At 30.6% G+C, this 23,891-nt stretch overlaps 2 protein-coding genes across 2 annotated transcripts; both read left to right on the plus strand.

Moving 5' to 3' along the window:
• The first annotated feature begins 897 nt into the window (after positions 1-897).
• LOC130797766 (O-fucosyltransferase 6-like) lies at positions 898-6,174 on the plus strand. The gene is made up of 10 exons (XM_057660513.1): positions 898-1,387; positions 1,483-1,515; positions 1,601-1,694; positions 1,902-1,978; positions 3,073-3,161; positions 3,277-3,460; positions 3,756-3,937; positions 4,522-4,624; positions 4,709-5,040; positions 5,151-6,174. The coding sequence occupies exons 1-10, from the start codon at positions 1,094-1,096 to the stop codon at positions 5,575-5,577; spliced, it is 1,815 nt and encodes a 604-aa protein (XP_057516496.1). The 5' UTR covers positions 898-1,093; the 3' UTR covers positions 5,578-6,174.
• A 2,213-nt stretch (positions 6,175-8,387) lies between these two features.
• Positions 8,388-14,599, plus strand: LOC130797776 (protein HIGH CHLOROPHYLL FLUORESCENCE PHENOTYPE 244, chloroplastic). Its single transcript, XM_057660524.1, has 8 exons — positions 8,388-8,811; positions 10,617-10,852; positions 11,355-11,453; positions 12,193-12,387; positions 12,838-12,930; positions 13,028-13,123; positions 13,277-13,417; positions 14,186-14,599. The coding sequence occupies exons 1-8, from the start codon at positions 8,658-8,660 to the stop codon at positions 14,360-14,362; spliced, it is 1,191 nt and encodes a 396-aa protein (XP_057516507.1). The 5' UTR covers positions 8,388-8,657; the 3' UTR covers positions 14,363-14,599.
• Positions 14,600-23,891: the final 9,292 nt, after the last annotated feature.

The following is a 23,891-nucleotide window of genomic DNA, read 5'->3' on the forward strand; positions in this document are numbered from 1 at the left end:
TTCACACTACTATTTAATTAAAATAATACCCACTATAACCTCATACTTCCAATACAATCATTACTTCCCACTATTATATAATTAAAATAATACCCACTACCACCAAAGATTCTTTTTTTCTTAATCTTTGTGAAATACCCAAATAAAAAGAACAAATAGGAACGGAGGGGAACGGAGGGAGTACTATGTATTCATTATAAGGTATATATAAATAATACTCCTACTCCTTTTACTTGCACCCAATTTGAATTTGTCATTGCTAATCAAACTCTTTTCTTTCTCATTAATTCATAAATTAAAAACAATGATATTAGATCTTGTTGAATCATTTGATTCAAATTGAATTGATTTCAATTTCTATAATTTTTTTATGTACGTAATTAAATATATAAACGATAAAATTAATGCATTGGGTAACGTAAAAATATATTTGCAACTAAAAAAATTGGATGAAATACAACTTAGAAATAATAAATACTCTATTATTGTGCTAGTTAGTTATTTATTAAAAATTAATAAAAAAAAAGTGAAAAATTACTTTCAGTAAAATTTTCATTTTATAAATCTTAATTTAAAAAAACTAAATACTAACAACAAAAAACCATAACAAGCATACCTTTAATTAATCTCTTATTATATATATATATATATATATATATATATATATTATACACACACTGATAGATAAGATACCCAAAATAAGCAAAGAATCCCCAACAAACACATACATCACACCACGACAGACAAACCACAGAGTAATGTAACCAACAAGGAAGATTATCATTTATGTTTTAATTTTTTTCTATAATCCTTCAAAAAAGAAAAAATAAAACCTATATTTGTCATTTTGCCCAACGAGAAAAAAACTCGGCCAAAATTTCGTAAACCCCGCTTGCACGGAAAGACATATAAATAGACCAAAACTCACCGATAAAAATACGTCAGTTTAGTCAGAATTCAGAAACATCAGAGAATCCCACCTCCTAAAACCCAAAACCCAAAAAATTATAAAATATCTCCGGCGTATTTCACATTCAATTTCAAATTTTCCGACGGAATATTTTTTAGAGAGAGAAAGCGGAGAGAGACAAAAATGGTGGTACAGAGGAATAATGTTAACAACACCAGAAAACAGCAGTCTTTACTCTGTTTTCTTTCTCTCATTCGTCATTCTATGGCTTTGGAAAAGTCGCCGAAAAAGAACGGATTATCTAACGCCGTTTCTGGTACTAGTGGTGTTTTTCTTCTCCGTCGTAATAGTTACCGTTACCGTCAGATATTCCGTCACCGCCGTTTGTTTTTTCCGATTTTGTTTGGTGTTTTGGTTGTCGTTGTTCTATTCTTGTTTCTCTCTCTTCCTATCTCCGATGATGATCACCGTCACCGTGTACTATATCCTATCTTTCTTTTTTAAAATGTTAATTAATTGATTTTTATCATTTAAACATCTTTTTTTGACTTTTCCTTTTATTTTTGTTTTAGGTTGATGATACATCCATTGACGTTCATAGGAAGGTTTGAATTTCATTATTTATTTAAATTATTATTTTCAGTTCTTTTTTGTTATACTAGTTTAAATGTTGAGAAATGATGTTTACAGAATGGCGTGGTTGTAAGTATAGAGCGTGATCTTTGGAGCACAAGTTCATCTGGAATTTACTATACTTGCAGTAATGCCAGCAAAAGTTTTATCTGTAATTTCTCACTCCTTTGACTAAATATGGAAAGATTTGAGAGATTTGTTATCTCTTCAATCTGGTAGAATATGATAATTTTCCTTTTTTTAATTTGTTCTGCTCTTTAGTTTGAATATGAAATCTTACAGCTAAGTTTTTCATTTGAATCGTTAATTTTCCTGAAATGATTATCCTCCAAGATTGATCTTCTTGTGTTTTTTCCAGCGGCGGATGCAAAAACTAAACCTCATAGATATCTGTTAATTTCGACGAGTGGAGGACTTAATCAACAAAGAACAGGGGTAAGTGTTTTCCTCAATAGGGAATCCAGCATACTACTATAGTGAATATTAATAATATTATAGGGTGGGCGGAACACTATAATATTCAATAGTAATATGATTTTTAATCAAATAATTGGGTCATGTCCTTGATTCACCCTTGTTTCCCCTTATGTTCTGTTGTCCATGTTTGACCAAAACTGATGATTTGTTCATGAAATTTGGTTTGATTTTTATTGAGATGTTTTCTTGAATTCTTGTGTATTTGGTAATTACAATAATTTAATTGGTACCAAATGCAGCTTAAAAGTAATTTTTTTTGTTTTCGATACGTTGTCCTTGTCTTTAGTTAATACTAATTACCAAATTTGGTTGATGTAAGGCGGAAGCGTGAGGATCTTCATTCTGCTTAAATGAGCGGTTATTCTATTTGCTTTTGAGAAAGGAAAAATTCAACATTTTTGAAGTCATTATCATACTAGGAACTATGTATAGGTTTAATCTCTATCAAAATTTATTGTCTATTTGAGCTTGTCTTATTTTTAGATTCTTCTTTTTTTATTGGCTGTTTTGAAGCATAATACGGACATAGACTAGTTTGGGCAATTATTATCGATTAAATTTGGGACCACGGGAGATTTAGATGCGTATTAAGTGCTTTATTTCTTGTACCACATGTGTAGGCTGTGCTATTTTAGTGTTATGGAAATTCTGAATGATAATTGTCATAGGAGTTTTAGAGGAAACGATCAACTTTCAGCCATTCTTCTTTTCAGATAATTTCACCTAAATGTGCAATAATAGCTTGCAGTTAAATCAAAATATCATATTTTTAGCAACAACCCAATTTATTACAAGCTCATTTGATGCATATACTTCTTGAAGAAGTAGAGCTCCCATGTTATGATAGGGATTATATAGAATGTGAAGCTTAAGGTGACACTAATTACTTAACTTTCTCCAACTTTAAGGAAAGAATTAGCATCTCTATCTTTTTGATTTTGCAAGAGAATGTGCTTTTTCATGCATCATGCTTTGGAACTGGAAGTACTTTAACACCCATCTGGAGTCTTACTAAGGAATTTAAAGATTATTTTGTGCTCATATTGAAACAGATTATAGATGCCGTTGTTGCAGCCTATATTTTGAATGCAACACTTATTGTTCCCGTTCTGGATCAGAAATCTTATTGGAAGGATGTAAGGTAAGTCCTGACGTTTACCGACCAGCTGCCAATTAATAGTTTAGTTATTTGGACTAAAAGGATCACAGACATAAGCACCATCTTATTTTTTCTGTCCTATTTATTGTGTGTGCAGTGACTTTGGCGATATATTTGACGTTAATTGGTTCATATCTTTCCTATCAAACGATATCAAAATTTTAAAGCAGCTACCATTAATAGATGGAAAAGTTATTACTCCAGTTCGAACACGAGTTCCTAGAAAGTGCAGTCCCAAGTACTACCTGAAGCGGATCTTACCCCTTCTCAATAAGAAACATGTGAGTATTACATTTTGCAAAAGTGTATTTCATCCTGGAGTATGATGGATGTCAACTTCTTTAACCCCTTAAGACATTTAAGGACACTTGCTCATCTGTATGTCGTACATATGACCTGCGTTTATGCCTTAGTATCTTGAACGAAGTAGTTATCCTATGAGGCCTTGACAAGGGTGATATAGGAGGCTCATATTGATGTTTACCCCTGGTAAACTTTAAGAGCTTCCTTTACGCATCATTTCTGACTTTCTTGAGTGCCTTAAATTAATGGTTCTGTTAACTGACTGTGGTGCAGGCTGTACAGCTGACAAAATTTGATTACAGATTATCAAATAACTTGGATACAGATTTACAAAAGCTAAGATGTCGAGTTAATTACCATGCTTTGAGGTTCACTGATCCCATTGTTGAAATGGGCAGAAAGCTTGTTGCAAGGATGAGAACGAGAAGTGACCATTTTATTGCCCTGCACCTGAGGTAAGTGTGAAATCAATCTTTGATGATTTATTAATATTAATTTTAATCTTATCATCAAATTATGAGTGTGATGATTGCAACCTAGTAGATCTGAACTATGCACTGCAATTTTATAATGAAAGTGATGTTGCACTTGCACCTGAAATATTAATTGCCCCTAATTATCAGAAATCTGAAGATTTCCATATTCAGATTATTCTTTGGTGTTTTAGCTTACCTTTCACAAGGCAGCTAGCGCCTTCTACATTCATTTTGATTCGGGAGTAAGCTTGAGAGTAGATAATCTAGCAAGGGGGAAAGGGAATTATGCTTCCTGTACATGGTGAGAATTGAACTTCTGTCACAAGGGTGAAAGGGATAGCCTTTAACTATTAGATTAAATCACAATTCTTGGTGCCTTCTGCATTTAGTATTTAGTTTTACATCTGTATACTTTGATCATTTATTAGAATCTCATTTTGTGTCTGATAAATATGTTTGGATTCTGTTCTTAGCTTCACTATCAAGCACTGGCTAGAACAAACGATTTGTCTTTCTAAATAATGCTGGTATGCATCTTAATGTATATGAGTCGTTTGCTATAGGTTTGAGCCTGATATGCTTGCATTCTCTGGGTGTGATTATGGTGGAGGGGAGAAAGAAAGGGAAGAACTAGGAACTATACGGAGACAGTGGAAAACTCTGCATGTAAGTTTTATTGAGTCTTATATAAATGTTCAAACATGAAGTAAAATAGAACACTTCTAAAAAACCTTATGTTATTATGGACAGAAAAGCAACCCTGACAAGCAGAGGCGACAGGGGAAATGTCCCCTCACTCCAGAGGAAGTAGGTCTCATGTTGAGAGCACTAGGCTACAACAGTGATGTTCATATCTATGTGGCATCGGGAGAGGTTTATGGAGGAGAAGAGACGTTGGCACCTCTTAGGGCGCTCTTCCCGAATTTTCATTCCAAAGACACCCTAGCCAGTCAGGATGAGCTAGCTCCATTTGCACCATATTCTGCAAGGATGGCTGCTTTAGATTTCATTGTCTGTGATGAAAGCGATGTTTTTGTCACCAATAACAATGGCAACATGGCCAGAATTTTAGCTGGAAGAAGGTATTATATTCTTAGTTTCGATGATAAAATGCCTATTCATGCTTAGTTGCTGTAAAGTTTCTCAAGTTGCTAAGAGCATTTATAGCTAAACTTGAGCTTTTCTGGTGTAGGAGGTACTTTGGTCACAAGCCTACTATTCGTCCAAATGCCAAAAAAATTTCACGCCTGTTCTTAAACCAGAACAACATGACATGGGAAGAATTTGCCTATGGAATCAGATCATCTCAGGTTGGCTTTATGGGTGAACCAAATGAGGTAAAGCTAGGAAGGGGCGAGTTCCATGAAAATCCATCAGCCTGCATATGTGAAAGTTCCCTTATGAATAATCAGGAGTCTGATCTTCACTCGATAGGTTTTGATAGAAGTGAGACTAGTGATTATCAGAATTTTGAGGATGAACAAGATATGGCTGATCTAGAAGATGTTGATAGTGAAAATACCCTCCCGGAAAGACTAGAAATACCTCGCGACATTAGTAAAGATCCCCGTGCAATTCTGACATCTGATCAGCCAGAAGAAGAGCTCCTTTCAGATTAAATTACTCAAACTACTTTTCTTTCCCAAACAACTTTCATTTGGACTTGCTCGTTGCCAATGGACTGTGCTTGTCATGCATGGTATCAGTCAGCCGCAAAATGTCAACACAACTTGTACATAATGGCCTTTGCTGGCTGACACAGAAGCAACTTTCCGGTTTCGAGTTCCCCATATCTGTAAATGTAAGAGTGTTTCAGCCTCGAGAAAAGCTTGTACATTGAAGGCTGCTGACAATATGGAGTGAAAAAAAATACTGGGTATAGTTTTCTTTTTCTACCAACCTAATTAAGTTTATACTTAAGGGATTATACATTAAGCTAGGCTTTAATACATGACACAAAAGCAAGGGAAGGCTACAGTTATTTGTTCGTTTAGTTTTATTTTTTATTGAAAGATAAATGTAAATGTGAAATTCAGAGAAATATATGTGATATAGAATGACATTAGAGTTTAGGGTAGGTCTTATTACATTACTCTAAGCCTGTTTGTTCGTCATTTTGTGACTGCATACTGTTGTTTCTTTAAAAGTAAAACTATTTTGATCTTGTTCAGTTTTCGGACAGTAATGAAACTGGTGTGGAATGTGGATTATGGTTGTATCGCGGAGATCTCTCTACTTTAATTGATGTTATGGTGTCGGGTAGAGATGGGTGCTTCCCTGGACCTTAAGTTTTCCTTCTTGACATTGAGGGAGTTCTTTTTACACTCTTTAGTCATTTGTCTCAAGCTCATGTCTATCAAGGAACCAGTTCAACTAAAAGCTTAAGCTGATGAACTGATAATAAAGTCCCTAAGACATGTTACATACTCTAACAAATGTCGCACAATTGTATTGTCTCAACTCTCAAGTTACATCACATGTTAAGTACTATACTATTAAAAAGATTACTACTAGTGTTGTATTTAATGAGTGGAAAGTGTTGGGAATGGCTTTCAGCCCAAGCAAAATCTTTCTATTAATGGGCTTCCTTATCAAGCTTTAGCAAGATCTTATATTCTTATTAAGCAATCAAAGTTTGGTTATATCGATTACATGTAAATTTGAGAAGATTTGAAAAAAATAAGACATTTTAACAACTTATGTCCCAAAATAAGATCCCAAAATAAGATCCGTGAAAACTTATTTCTCAAAATAAGCGTCCGTACATCCAAACCACTGGTTTGGATAAGTCGCTGTTAGTAACAGCGAAAGAGGAAAAAAAAATAAATAAATAAAAAACCCCAAAGTCGCTGTTAGTAACAGCGACTTAAAAAAAATTATTATTTTTTTTTAAGTCGCTGTTAGTAACAGCGACTTAATGTTTTTTAAGTTTTCAGTTCTCAGTTACTTCCTCATTCCAACCTACGAGATTAAGAAGTTATCAGTTAACCTTAAAGTCGGGTTTTAATTTTTTTTTTCCTCATTCGCTGTTAGCCTGTTACTAACAGCGACTTTGGGGTTTTTATTTTTCTTTTTTTTTTCCTCTTTCGCTGTTACTAACAGCGACTTATCCCGAGGCTAGGCTTGGATGTACGGACGCTTATTTTGGAAAATAAGTTTTCACGAACCTTACTTTTGGAATTAAGTTGTTTATTTATCTTACTTTTTTCAAATTTTCTAAATTTGAATACTCGGAAAAGTTTTTTAAATACCACTATTTCAGGATGTGTCAAGATAGATTAAGAGTTGTGTTGAGTTTAGGTAATCTTAAGTTCAAGTTTACCTCGATTGAATTTCGATACTAGTCAAATTTCAATCCGATTTGGTTTGATATAAGTTAGGTGAATACGAGTTAATCATAGCTGATCAAGGTTTAGGTCGATATTGGATCTTTACTTTTTAGATTCAAATTGCTTTTAGGTAGATTTCATCGGGTTTTAGTTTTGTTTTTAAGTCTAATGAATGTCAAGTTTAAATCGATTTATACTCGAGTTGAATGTGGAATAGATTTAGATTGAAAATCAAATAACTTTTACCAAATATCTACCATGTTAAATCCAAGTATGGATTGATAATAATGCGGGTGTAGGTTGAGATCAAATATGCATATTAAGGATTTTATTTCATGTCTACGTCGTTTTTGGGTCATGTATACGTTGAATCCAAACTAAACTAGTCCATTATGCATTGAATCATGTGTATCAAGTCGAGTTCGAGTCCGCTATCATTAATTTGATATCAAGTCAAAATTTTGGCTCAAATACTATATTTTTTAATTTTTATGTCAAATAAACTTTAAAAACCCTAATATCAAATTTTTTTTATGTAAGTCATATCACATTCAGATCATATGGGTCATTTTAAAAGTTTTATTGAGTTGAGTTGAATAAAAACAATCTCGAATTTGGAAATATAGGAAGGGGCTAAGTGATTAAATGTGTTGTATTAATTCATTTATATCAAGTTATAACACATTCAGATTTATTGAGTCGTATTAATTAAAAGTTTAAAAAATTTAATAAATCAAAATAATTTTAAATTTGGTAATTTAGGAAAAAGAACGGACTTGGCTATAAATGAGCCTCATACACAATTAATTTTGATTAACTCATCGTAAAAAAATTTTTGATTAATACATGCAAAAGGTTACAACTTACAATAGTATGTATTCATTTGCATTATTCTAAAACCTAAAATGGAGATAAAACACAAAAGCGTAAATATTACCTTTTATAAAATATTGAACAATTTATATTATATGAGATGGATCGATATAATTAGCCTATTTTATAATTAATTACTCTTAAAAAATTATAAATAATTACTTTATATGGTCAACTCAGTAGATTTGATCTCACTATAAAAAAGCTTTATTTAAGAAATTGTGAATATTGAATGCCATTCGCTTCACTTGGGCGTACGATGTAAAGAAAAATAAACAAAAGAAAAAGAGGAGAAAAAACGTAATCCAGAAAGAAAGAAGACAGAAGAGGAAGACGTGGCAAGACAGAGATCAATGTGTGTGTATTGTGATTTTCCATTTCGTCCACTTGTTTCTTCTTCTTCTTCTTCTTCTTCTTTCTCTATCATACTCTTCAGATTAACTCTCTGCAATTGCAAATAACCCATTTTTGCAACAAAAAGAAAGAGATAAACAACAATGGCGGGAAGGCTTCCAACTCAAGTAGCCATTCCATCAGAGCTCCATCAAAATCGCGGTCAAATAGGGTGCTCTAATTTCTTGTCATGGAAAAACAATCTTGTTTTACAAAATTTCCGGGTTTCTTCCCCTTCTTCTATTTCCTCTCTTTCTGGTACTATTTCTCTTCCTAATTTTTGTTTTTGCTTTAATTTTTTATTTTGTTTTAATATGAAATGTATTGATTAATATCCAGGTAGTTAAAAGTTTGAGATTTCAGTTTAAATTATGAATTTTGAACGAGTATGTATTAAAATGTAGAATCGGGAATCAATCTTGTGGGGTTTGGGAATTGGGAATTGGGGATGAGTTGTTACTTATCTGTTTTTGGATATTATTGTTAATTTGTTAGTTTTATTTACATAAGGCAATATAAAATGTTGTGCTTGTTGATGTATAATATGTTTATATGTTACATGGAGTTTATTAAGGATTCTCTGTGTTCGTTACCATTACTGTAGAAGTTGAATTTGTAAGGAGGGAGTAAAATGAAACACTTTACATAAAAAAGGATTGAATTGAAAGCGTAGATTTTGAAGGGACTGATTGTATATTTGTATTAGAAAGTCTATAATCTACTTATATATGGATAAATGATAGAGTATATAACTTGTTAGAGCCTCTACCAGCACCATAAGTTTTTAGTTCATTCACCCTCTGGGAAAGGATTTGAAGGAATGAGAGATTCCTTGTTTGTATAAAATAATGAGAGGGAAGGGATTTGGCGGGGAGGGATTTGAAGGGATGAGAGATTCCTTGTTTGTATAAAAAAATGAGAGGGAAGGGATTTGGCGGGGAGGGATTTGAAGGGAACTGCTGAATGATTTTTGTTAGGGTATCAATCTTTTAAAAGTTGGAAAGAGTTGAAGAGATTTTCCTTCCCTTCCCTCCTTAACAAACAAGAACTACTTCCCTTCTATTTCTCTTCCCTTCCTTTCCCTCCCCTCCCTTCCCCTTTCATTTCTTTTCTCTTCAAAGTAGTTATCCAAATATAGTGTAAGAAGATTGAGGGAAATGGAGGGAAAAGAAAGAAAAAGATTTGGGGGATGGATCTTGTTTGGATAGCAAAAAGAAGGGAAAGGATTTGAAGGGAAGGTATTTGGATGGATTAAGTCCCTTCATTTTGTTAACGTCCAAATCCCTCCATAAGAGAAAGGATTTGAAAGGAAATTTTCCTTTCTTTCCCCTCCATTTCCTTCCTATACAAATAATGAAGTTTTTTCCCTCTTTTTCCCTCCCCTTCCTTTCCCTTACTTTCCTTCCCTTTTCTCTCCTAATTTGCTATCCAAATAATTTGCTATCCAAACATAGTGTGCGTGTTTTTTTGGCAATTATCAACCTAAAGTTATGAGGGATACGTGTGTAGAATAAGTGGCGCCCCTCAGATAAGATTTTGGTTTGGGTAATTTGATGTACATCATCCTAGACCAATAACAATAAAAAATTGTTAGATCCTTTCTCTATTATTAACTACTCCTATATTGTTGGGATTAAGGTTGTGGTATTGTTGTGTAATGAATTCGAGTGTCATTTCTATGTTATTGTCTCATGTGATGTCCATTGTAATGCAATTGTCCCTCCATATGAATATGATTTCCCCTTCTGATTGTTTTGTCATTGCTAACACTTACTGTATAGAGATTAGCAATTTGAGTATTAAAATCGTGTATATTGATATGGAAATTTTAAAAGGATTCTTTCGTTAATACTAAGCTAGATTTCTTGAGATCTTTTGTAGATTGTATATGAAATAGTGTATTCATATGAATAAGTAATTGACTTTACGTTGTTGTGTTAATAATGTCTAAGCCAATTACTGAAATTAACTCTTGTCAATTTTATGATGTTCTGTGAAGTGCTGTGAATTATTTGTTTTCCGGATGATCTTATATTTTCAGAGACATTATTTGTTGTTTTCAGGAAGATCATATGTGCCACCTATAATAAAGTGCGTCTCTCAGCCTGCTGTAGCAACTAACTATGCTCCAGGCACTCCTGTTAGGCCAACAAGTATATTGGTTGTCGGCGCTACTGGTACGCTCGGAAGGCAGATTGTAAGGAGGGCACTCGATGAAGGCTATGATGTACGTTGCCTTGTGAGACCCCGTCCAGCTCCTGCTGATTTTCTCCGTGACTGGGGAGCAACTGTTGTTAATGTGAGTTTTATTGTTATTTTGGCAAACATTAACTTGGACCTATGTTATTCGGACTTTTCATTTTGCTTCACATACCTGTGTCCGATCCTTGATCCTCGGACATTGGTGTGGCACTTAGACGCTTCATTTTAGGCGTAAAATTGAATATTTAGATGTATCCGACACTTAGACACATTAGTATTCAACATCAGTACCCGAGTCCAAGTAACATAGACTCGGACTCATATATGCATTCTTGTACAATCTTGAGTTGCATTGTTAAGTTTATGTTAACTTCCTGCATTTTCTTATTCATGGAGGACTCTCCTCCCTCGTGAAAGGTAGGATTATCGTATATGAAAACTGTCTTAATAGTATATGGTGTTCACCAATCCACTCTCATTCTGGTGCCACCACTCACTTCGGAGTTCTTCCTTTTTGGCATATGGTATTTAGTTTGTTCTATTATTTGAATATTCTGGCCTATTGTCTGTACCCTGATTACAGATTGATGTTTGGACAGGCAGACCTGAGCAAACCAGAGTCAATACCGGCAACACTGGTTGGAATTCACACTGTAATTGACTGTGCCACTGGACGACCTGAAGAGCCTATAAAAACAGTATGTATCTGCAAAAGCTTCGGTGTTTGTTGTGTTTACACCTGTTTTTGAAATTGTCAATGTGATATATTTTGATAAAATAACGAATCACGGTATATTTTGGGTAGGTTTTATCATCATACTAAGAAATCCTCGAGTTGCTGTTGGCCCCAGCCGCCAACTCCCCTGTTTTTCTGTTTCATGTTGTTCATTTTGTTCATTGGGTCCTGGCTTATTCTGAATAAGATTGGGTACCAGATTAGTATTTTGATTATTATTTGGTATGCTTTGTGGCTGGAAATTAACAAGACTATTTCCAAACATTTTCTTTCTTGTAGCTTAAAAAGGCAAATATTGGATATCAGCTATCATAGCTTTCGGATATCCGATCCGACTGCATGTTTCGGATCGGGTCAGGTATCCGATTATGCTCACCCCTAAGTTGAGACATATCCACCTTGTCTTTGTACTTTTTATCTGTGCATTTGCCAGTAATTGATGAACTTGAAACCGATAGCTATTTTGTTGCAAAGAACTATCACTCCATGTTTACAACCTATACATCATATATGTAGCTCTGTGCTTTAATCATTGATAAAATATTGCAGCTTTTTACTATGCTTGCTTCTAATAAATGGATATTTAACATGTCCCGACTGCTCGAAGAGTCCGTACTCCGTAATGAATGCCTAACATTTCATGAACTGTCAAGTGAGACTTACCTAATTTTGGCGTAACTCGATTCTTCTGTTCAATATAGGTGGATTGGGAAGGCAAAGTTGCTCTCATACAATGTGCAAAAGCAATGGGAGTTCAAAAATTCGTGTTCTTTTCTATTCACAACTGTGACAAGCATCCAGAAGTACCATTGATGGAGATCAAGTATTGCACTGAAAAATTTCTTCAAGATTCTGGAATTAACCATATTACAATAAGATTATGTGGTTTCATGCAGGTAATGTCACGATGATTTATATCACTACAAAAAATATTCTAGAATTTTTTCCTAGTCCAAGTTTATATGTTGTGTAGTTTCCGCAGTTTTTTCTCTCCTTCTGTTACTATATCAAAAGGATTGATTAGCAACGGTTTTACTCGTAGTAATCCAAGAATGGTTAAAATAATATACATCTGGTTGGAATTTGTTGCTACACTTGCATAGTATATTCATCAATTGATATTGTTTTACTTTTTATTCTAAATGTATTAGAAAAAGCATAGTCAAATGAGAACTTATTTGATTTGTCTCAATGCATAGTCCAAAAGTTTTTCTAATGATTTCAGATTTATGAATAAAAAAGGTTGGGGATGTGTACTTGTACATCTTCCCGAGGCCTGCCATTGGTAGTGCTCTTGCTGTCGTATTGCAACGTTCAGTAAATTTTCTACTGTTTATGAATAGCAGGGCCTTATTGGGCAGTATGCGGTGCCGATCTTGGAAGAAAAGTCTGTCTGGGGAACAGATGCCCCAACAAGAATAGCTTATATGGACACTCAGGTCATTATACGAAAGTTGATTACTGATTCTTCAATCATTTAGACCCTTACATGGTTTTTTGGACGCTCTTCTCTAAATGGACAATGTTTTTTTGTAGGATATAGCTCGATTAACTTTCATAGCCATGCGCAACGAGGATCTTAAGGGGAAGCTTCTCACATTTGCTGGACCTCGTGCATGGACAACGCAAGAGGTACTGAGGGGGACTTGCTCTATTTTCTTATCGGGTTTTTCCTGTCTTACAATTTCATTAGTCATAGTCTGCATGACGATGATACTCGGTACTCTTTGAAGTTCGAATGTTGTATGGGGTACAATCAACTGAATGAGGCTTTGGTGTTACTAGGTGATAACATTATGCGAAAGGCTTGCCGGACAAGATGCGAATGTGACGACAGTTCCTGTATCCGTCTTAAGATTAACTCGCCAGCTGACTCGATTTTTTCAGTGGACAAATGATGTTGCTGATAGATTGGCTTTTTCAGAGGTAAGAACATACTTCTATTTCTTAAGTACAATTTTTTCTTTAATTGTTTGTCAGTAAATAATATATGAATTTGTCACTTTCTTGCTTCCCCTTATTTTGCTGGAATCAATGCATGGGAACTTGTAGAAGATTCGAATTGCCTTCTATTTCTATCTTGTTATTTCTTTAATTAATTGTTTGAAGCTACTTAATAGCTTTTACTAATAAAATATAGAACCATATAGAACCACTCTTGGGAGAGACCGTTTGTTAGCAATACGATATTAAAACAAGAAGTTCATATACTAAAAATTTGTGTTATAAATAGCCTGTGTACGAGACGTGTCTTACGATAAGACTGTCTCATACCAGAATTTGAATAAAATACACCTCCTCTGTTCCATTATACTTGCTACATTTGACTTTTTACGCAAACCAATGTATTATTTTGATCATTTATGTATTGAAATATGTACATCTAAAAATTATAAAAAGTTCATTTTATAAAAGTATACGATTAGACGATTCAAACAAGATTTCATTGACAATATTATTTTTACACATTAGTCGCAATACATAAAATAAGTTTAAACGAATGAATAGTGTCAAAATCCGTAATGTAGCTAGTATTTAAGAATGGATGAAGTAATTTATAAAAGGCTAATAAAATACACTAAGGCCCTGTTTGGTAATTAGCTTAGCTTTTAACCTTAGCTTAATATATGCAAGAAATATACTTGTTCAGATTGATGTATAATGCAAAGATCTGAATTTTGGGCAAATTTACAGGTACTGTCGAGTGATATGGTGTTCTCAGTGCCAATGTCGGAGACATATCAGCTTCTTGGTGTCGATCCGAAAGACATTGTTACCCTGGAAAAATATTTGCAAGATTACTTCAATAACATTTTGAAGAAATTGAAAGACCTTAAAGCGCAATCAAAGCAATCCGACATCTTCATTTAAACCAAGGTTTTCCATCGACTCGTTTTGCCTTATGCTACCTCTTTTTGTACAGTAGAGATATCCCGTTTTAGTGGATTCTTCAAAATTCTTTCGCCTATTTTTTCATACATCTTGTACCAATACAAACATCTGTAATTGTAATTACAATCGGCGCCTTTTGAGAGACTGTCTTTATAAGAGACGTCTCTCCAAGCTCAGGCCCAATAATTGAAAAAAAAAAAAAAATTTTAAAACTGACGCGCATGATTGAGCCCATTTGGAGTTGGTGTTATAATCTATTAAAGTTGGTATTATAATTTATTAAAATTGGCATTTGGAGTTGATGTTATAACCTTTTAAAGTTGGTATTATAACCTATTTGGAGATACCAACTTTAATAGGTTATAATACCAACTTCAATAGGTTATAACACCAACTCCAAATAGGATTACACAGCGCACGTTTTTCTGATAGTTGTTTTTTTAAGTTTTAATTGGCCAATTGTTTTAAGGTCGTCTCATCGAGAGGTAGTCTCTCATAAAAGTAGTTCATCAGATATTGTCTTAGTTGAAGCTAATATCATTTATTTCAGATAAGATTTTGAGTTTAATTGTCATCTAGTCTCTTCCTTCGGCCAATGTTGTAAAAAAAAAAAAAAAAGGATACAAAAAAGCTCTCAATACGAGTCCAACAAAAAATAGCTAATAGCCTAAAAAGTTAATGGCAATATCCAGCCTAATCTATATCTACAAATAACAGTCGTGTAATAAATTACATAAATTATGAAGTGTGTTGTTTAATATTTAACATATTCTACAAGGTGAAGCAACAAATCTTCAATGTAATTTGATGTTGGCGAGTTCAAATGGAAAATAATAATTGGAGTACATTGTTTCTTGCTTCATGGAAAGACTCCCATTATTGAATTAATATGTGAAATTCCGTTCAATCGTGTAAAAATCAAATTGATTTAAAAATGATTTGAAGGGTCTTATTCTATTATATATTTACAAATTCTTGTATAAGACGATCTTACCGTAAAACGTGTTTCATATTTGGGTTAAATAGCTCAATAATAAAAACTTTAGCATAATAGATTTTTTGTATGAATCTGTATTACAGCAAAACGGTCTTATAAAATATAATTGAATATATTTGAGAATAAAAATAAAATCGAATTAACATATCAATTCATGAAATCTACATTCGAAAATGACTTGTTCTAACACTGGATGCCTAACATTCTTATACCAAGCTAATATCAAACATATTTTTAGTACCAATCAGTCTTTTTAAGATTGTACTTCCTTTGATTTAATTCAGTTGTCGTATTTGATTTGGACACAAATATTAAGAGAATAAGAGAACCACTTAAAATAATAGACTGATGTACAATATTGAGTCTTTTTAATAATTAGAATTGGAGGGTACCATCTAAAATAGTAGACTCATGCGCAATATTAAGTACTTTTAATATTAAAAAAATAAAGGGATCACCTATAAATGTATATCTTAAAATAGAAATGAAACAATTAAGGTGAACTGCTCAAATAAGAAAATGGGACAAATAAAAAGATTTAAAAAAAGTAAATAATTATTTTAAGATCATAAAAACTAATACAGTAAATATATGAATCAACATAATAAAAATGGTTTAATCATGAGACTATTTCATATAAAAATTTGTCTTCTAGAAGTTTGTTAGAGTAACTTAAATAGTGAATGTACGAATGTGGATGGCTGTGTTAAAAGGAGTACTGGATTGGGCCCTTGGTTTAGAAAAATCATTAATAAAATTGATTTTTGCAGTAATGAATAATGATGATAGTCATATTATTAACCCAAAAACTTAATTTGACGGGTGTAAAATGTAGTAAATCATTATCTTTTTGAATAAACGTAAGAATGATTATGTTACTTTACTTTGTCAGATACATTTCATCAATCAATGGACTAATTGATTAGTGATTACCATTTTTATTTTTATTTTTATTTTTTATTTTTCTTTTTACCTATTAAATTTACATTTTTAAATTTCTTCTTATTTATTTATTAAACTATGCACATTTAAAAATTATAAAAAGTTAACATTATAAAAGTATGCAATTAATCGATTCAAATAAGATTTCACTTGACTATATTTTTCTACGTTAGCTACAATATATAAAATAAGCTTGAACGATAAATAGTGTCAATAACCGTAATGTATCAAGTATTTCATAACAGAGTAAGTAGACTTTAAATAAGTCTTGTAATATACTTCCTCCGTTCTAAATTACTTGCAATATTGAAAAATGACACTATTTATTCATCACTGTTAATTTATGATTAATATTTAATCTATAAGTTAAAACTTAGTTAAGTGAGATCTTATTTGATTCGTCTTATTACAAAGATTATTAATATTCAATTTTTAGAATTCTTATTATATATAATTACAGATATTAATTATTAAATTAGTATATTAAACTGTCTAAAAAAAATAAACGTTAGCAAATTTTTTGGAATGAAGGAAGTAGATTAGTAGAAGTAGGTTGAATCAAGCTACACAATACTAGAGTGAATAGTCTATAGTCATCAGTAATTTTGCACCAGAGAAGGGCCAACTCTATTAGTAATGAAATTGCCTTTTTCTCAAAATAAAATCATAAATTTCCCGTATTAATAGTTTTACAACATTTTTTCAATGCAGTGGAGGTCATACGGAGTTCTAATAAGAGTTCGCCTTATAGATGTTCAAAATATATTCAACAACTATTTAATATTTATTCGATTTTATTGAATTTGGCTGGAACCGATCGACTTTATAAAATTATGTAAATAAAAATCAGCAATGTGAATACTAAATATGATTCTAAACCGACCCAAAATACGTGACTATGAATCGAACTGTTAACCTAAATGAATATCTATTGTTCAGCCGCAAAGCCTACTTTCAAAGTTAATTTTTAGAGCCTAATTATTTAGTTTGGACTTTGGACCTCCTTTTTTTTGATTATATATTAGTAGTATTTGGCAATTTGCTTCATATTTTTAAAATCCTTTATCATTTAATTATATTCTAGCTTTGCCCTAAATAAAAGTAATGTGCATGGACGAACAAATTTATTTTCATTGAAAGTAATATAAATAATACTCTTCCATTATTGGACTGAATGGAGAAAAATAAAAAACAGTTTGATATGTTCTGACAAATTTGGGGCAATTCAATGTATTTTCCCTGAATGCATGAATGACATTTGTTTTCTTATAGTATTATCTGAAACGAGAAAATTCTTAAATTCATAGTTTTTTCTCCGTTCATTTCTTATAGAAGTTCCAGCTTTTTATTTTAAAATGTTTTATTTGTTGTTCCTAGAAGAAATATTTTCATTTATATCATAAATTTTGGATAAAAATAATATTACTCATCCTCATTTTAATATTTTAATAATATTTATAGTCCCCACATAACTTTCACTAACTTCATTTTAACATTTGTGTATTCCTTATAGTCTCCACTAACTTTATAAAAATATTTTTTTATTAGTTTTGGTCTTTATATTTTTTTCACTAACTTTCTTTTAATATATTTTTTAATATTTATGGTCCACATTTTTCCTCTGTTAAATTTATTATTCAATAAAATAATATCTACACTATCTGAGAGATTCTATTTTTCTTAATTCCTGTGATTATTTGTTATGGAGACTTTATTGGAGAGATTAGTTTTTAGTTTTTAATTTATTCTGTACTATAATTATAATTAATAATAATTAATTTACATGTAGTCAAAAAAAATGTTGGCATTGTTTGTTGGTAGCAGCTTTTTACAAGAAAAAATGTTTGAAAATGACCAGTAAATTGGACTATAGAAGTGATCAATTGGTTCTCTACTATCATAAATTACTAGTTAATGGAGGGTTCATTAAAGAATCTAATAAAATTTTAATAGAGAAGATTTTAATATTTTATTTTTAATTTTAAAATATGTGTTAAAATCTTAATATGGATAATAGAGAAAAATAATAAAGAGAATCCTAATACATAAATTACGTGGTACATTGGACTATAGTAATGACTAGTAAAATGACTAATAAACACAAACCATCATAAATACGGACTATTAAATACTTCAAGTTTAAAGTTGATAAATGACAATAATTTAAAATCTTGTCAAATAAATTATTTAATAAAATTAAAATTAGTTACGTGATATTTTATTTTTTAAAATTAATTCAAAGTTAAATTAAATTAATTTAGAAGATTTTATTGCATCAGTTTTTTAATACATAAATAAGAATATGAGAAGAGCAAACAATAATTTTTTGTATACTTATATGAATTGTAATTAAGTTCATATTATAACAGTAATGTAAAATTGTAGTTAAGCTACTGGATATACAAAAAATGGGTTATTGTATTTTTAGGATTATATTGTCGGTATTTATAGGAGATGTAAGTTTAATTTGTTCTTTATTTTATATTTTTATTTTAAGTTCATGGATGGTAATCCATGTGCTAGTGATTTGTTCAATGAAAATGTTCTATGCTATGAAGCATGGATTAATAAAGAAAAATATCAATAAAATCATATTTTATATGCATAATACATCACCATCATCATACCCAGTGCATCCCGACCATAGAAAACTATGGTTAGTCTAGGATGAAAAGGACGACGGCAACTCATACTCATAAAGAAGAGCACGACCATTAGATGTTTATATGCGTAATATGTGGGTGATTATTTCTTATCTAAAATAACAATTGCATTTATAATTTGTACAATTAAATATTAAATTAAATTAGATATATACATTAAAACATACATGAGAATCTCTCCTCAATGATTGCATTTATAATATACATACTAGTGAATTGTTCAAAAATCATATATAATTCTATTAAATTGTTAAGTGTATAATCACAAAAATAAATATCTACAGAGAAATTTAGACGATGAATGCATATTGTATTCCGTTAATAAAAAATAACATGAATATTAGCTAAACATAAGATGTTAAATATTCATAAAACTAGTAATTTTGTGGAAGTTCGAGTTAGTCTAATGATTGGTAATTTCAGGAACATATTAGCTTCTGAAATGAATCAAGGTTTTCAAAGATTTAATCTTTTTGTGTCAAAAAATTATCAAAATTAATTTATTTCAATTTATTTTTACTTTTTTCTCATTCTTTTCACTTATATTTTAGTTAAGTTCAAATAAATATAGCTTTAATATGTTGGGAATAAAACGCATCTAACTCTCGATTCTTATCTAATCTATTCATAAAATAACAAGTTTTTTATGAGACCATTTTACAAGGAGACAAGCCCATATAATTAGTTCAACTCATTAATTGATCACTTTAAAATTATAAGTGATCTTTAAGTAATCTCTTGAAGACTAAAAAAACGATCACTTTAAGGTTATATGTGATCACTTAAAAGCAATAAATGTAATAGGTCAGCTTAATAAAAATTATCTTACCGTAAAATCGTTTCATTTTGAGAATTTGTGTATAACAATTTCATAAGTTTTTAATCCTCAGAACAGTTTATGCACTAATTAATCAGTTGGGGCATGGACAGTGCATACATATCATATAATCACCATGTTCCAAGCCAGAAATCTCAAGAAGGATTCCCCTTTATATGATTTTTGTACGTACAATAATTTTAAACATATACAGTAAATATATACGTTATTCGTTAGGCATGTGAAAGGTACGTTGTCTCATTGTCTAACAAAACTACATTACCTATAATACTCCTATTATAAATTTATTAATTAATTTTTTTTTGAGATGAAATTAATTAATTATTATGTGAATTTCATTTTCTTTTTTAGTGTTTAACTTTAATAATTAAAATCTTTAATTATACATATACATTAATCGTGCAAAAAATTAATATTGTAAAAATTTGCTATTTATATTGAAATAAATTCAACAAAAACTTAATTTAATTTATATGATAATATATTTATTTTTTAATATATAAAAAGATAATTAACCTTAATATTGGAATAATATTAATGTTTTAAGTGGCGAAACTAAAAAATGAAGAAATTATATATTTTTTATGTCTAGTTAGATTCTTAATTTCTTTAATTTTATATTATTAAGTTTAATTTTATATTTATTTTAAAATTAATATTAAATTACCGGGTTGAATGAGTATTAAGGAATGTTGTAGGGTAATGATCAATGACAGAAGAGACAATCAAAAGGAGTACAAATTTTATCACATAACGTAGATGCAATTCTTGAGGTTCACATGGTTCTCCCTCCTATCATCACTCAATAATGTGAATATACATGAATGATGCATGCCAATTTTTAAACCACTCCTTTTACACCCCTAAAAATTTGGTTCATATGTATATAAATATTTTTAGCGAATCACACAATCTTTAAATACAAAAGTATATTAAATTTACATTGTAGCTTAGAGTGTAGTATTATAAATATGCCTTTTTTTCAATTAGACTATATTGACATAATTAATCATATTCTTTCAAATGTATAGTTACACTCTTACCGATACATTACCAAATATCATTAAATGGCGCTTTTATTTATAATGGAACTTGAGAAGTCTGAATTCAAATGTGTGCAACTTTACTCATATTAGTGATATTACTAACAAAATAGTTGTTTTTGATTAACCCTTGGTAACGAATTACTATAACATAACCCACTTTTAAGGATGTATTTAGTGACATTTAATTTAAATGTCATTAGTTTAAATTTCTAATGTTATATAAAGTGGATCAGCTAATCTCTTGAGAGACATATCTCAAGCCTAACCGATTAAAGATTAATACATATTTACCGTATCCTTAATGTCTACTTACATTATCCTTAATGCTTACTTACCGTATCTTTAATGCCTACTTTCAATATCTTAAATCTACTTACATCATTCTTAATGCCTACTTACAATATTCTAAAAAATATATTACGGGCCTGCCCAATTAGAGATGGTCTCTCAAAGAGATCGCCTCTCACAAAAATTTGTGAAAGTGGAACTAGTGGCATTTATTAAACTCTTTAGAAACATAATAAAAAATCATACTAAAGCTTTTCGCGATATAGAATCTATTGACATTTTTCATAAATGACACTATAAACTATAGTAATAATTATATATGTCACTAAAAGCCAAATAAAATGTCACTATATATCACTTTATAGTGGAACTTAAAATGAAAATCAACAATTATTAAACTGAAAATATAAATCTACCACATCTTTTTTAGTGTTACTAAATTTAGTGCCATAAAAAGTTAATTTTTTATAGTAAATATATGTACAACTACATATAAATAAGAAATAATTACGTAATTATTTAATAAACCATTTTAATAAGGAGTGCAGATAAATAAGTCTTTGAAAAGAAAAACATGCATCGAGAGTGAGTTGACCAATATTGTTATAATCATATCATGCAAATAATGCTTAGCTTAAAATGTACGTAGATATTAAGCAGTACATTATAAGTATATATTCTACTTCCTAAATCAAGTATAGTATATACTCCAATACATTACTAATCACTAATCAGTTACGTACATTTTGCTAGGTTAAGTTGTTTATTCTTTATTCCATTAGGACAGTGGGGTCCCTGTGAGGACAATAGGTAGTGCTATTTGTGAAACTTTCTAAGCATACTTTGACCTTTGAAAGTTATTAAATAATCTGTTTCTCTTAAATATAACGATGATTTTTTATCACTCCAGCACTATTTAGTAACTCATAGTTTTTTCATCAATATAAATACTAAAACTACAACCCCTCCTATTCACTTTAGGAGTCTCATTTGACTTTTTACGGATTTTAAGGAGAGTTAAATGTGGGACCCTAAGGGTAGGAAAGAGAATGATATTATGGGTTTTTTAATGTAAGGGAGAAAAATTAGTATAGTAATGGAGGGTATAATAGAAAATAGGATAAAGCTACTAAGGGCATAAAAGTCAAAAACCCATACCAAAAATAAAAATGAGACGATTAACGTGACTTGACCATAAAAGAAAATGGACACAGAAGCTGAATAGAATGGGAGTATTATATAATAACATAATAAAAAAACTTGAAAATCATAAAATAAAGGTTAAAAAATCTTGGTGGTATATATTAATATTTATATAACTTATAAGACTTGAATAGTTTAAATTTATTCCACACTTATTCTCTTATGTTCATGTTTTACCTTTATTAAAATTTTTTTAATTTTACTCATTAAATGAGAAAGTTTTTTTAGTAGGAGAGCTAGGAATCTATGGGTACAAATTTTATTAAGAGAGTAAAATTTATTTTGGACTATATCATTTAGCATTCACATGGAATTGTACGGAATGTAACATGCAATAAGCTAGGGGATGCTTTTGATGACCTAGAGATGTGTATATCTTTTAATACTAGTGATTAAACAATCAGAATTTCCATTAAATTGTCCTTTAATTGACAAACACTGTTCTACATCATGTATACTGGTTTTTTTTTTTTGTACTTTCTGAGACCCATTAGTGTAATTTGGCCTCTACAAGCTAAGCTAGCTGGTGAGTGATGAGTGGGTGATCCATCATATAAATTAGTGTGCCCTTAAAATTTGTACCAAACAATCTCATCTTCCCCACATGTGTTTAAGCTAATAGATAATAGGATTTAAGGGTATGTCACTCACAAATTAAATATATGTTGTAAAAGTTGAATTATTAAAAAATAATACAAAAGATGAAAATATTTATAATGAATGAGTGCTAAAATGTGAAATTAATTATTCTGGATAATTTTTTTAGGGGTAAAATGTTATAGTAGATTTTTGGGTTTGAGGATTTATCATGAACAAATATGTTGTGAAGGTTGAATTATTAAAAAAATATTAATGTACAGATGAAATTTTGTCACAACGAATGAGAAAAAAATGAGATTATCTAAGATGATTATTTTTCCCAATAATAATTGATGAAATGAGTAATTTGATTATTAATAAATTTTGATAATAAAAAGTATAGTAGGGTGTAACTGTTTTGGTCTAGAAAATTGATCATGTTTCTAAGCTCACTATATGAATCTATGATGGTAGTATGAACAAAAGAAGAAAGATGGCAATTGGGTTAATGAATATTCACGTATTGGTTCTTTTACTTTCCCAACCAATTTATCGAGTTTGATACTTCATATCATTAGATAACCTAACTATGAGTATAATTTTAGGATTTGGGAAAAAGGAGAAAATATAAGACCTTTTGAAGTGAAAAATTGAGGCATTTTTCAATGATCAATTTGAATATATCAAAGCAATTTTATTAATATTTTTCACTTTTATAAAAATTACACTATTTTGAAGCTACGTGTAAAATTAAAAGGACTTATTCAATTAGCTTTCTTTAGTTTCATTTAAATTTCACTATATATATTGCATGAATTTTTATGTGTGAGTTTTGAATAGAAATGATGCAAAATATTAGAAAAGAATGAGTAAAAAAATTTAAAAATAAAAACAATGGTAATTATTTATTCAATCTCTCAAAGTAAATTAAAACCTCGCATATATGTATTTC

Source organism: Amaranthus tricolor, chromosome 1, assembly GCF_026212465.1.
Source record: "Amaranthus tricolor cultivar Red isolate AtriRed21 chromosome 1, ASM2621246v1, whole genome shotgun sequence".
Taxonomy (NCBI): domain Eukaryota; kingdom Viridiplantae; phylum Streptophyta; class Magnoliopsida; order Caryophyllales; family Amaranthaceae; genus Amaranthus; species Amaranthus tricolor.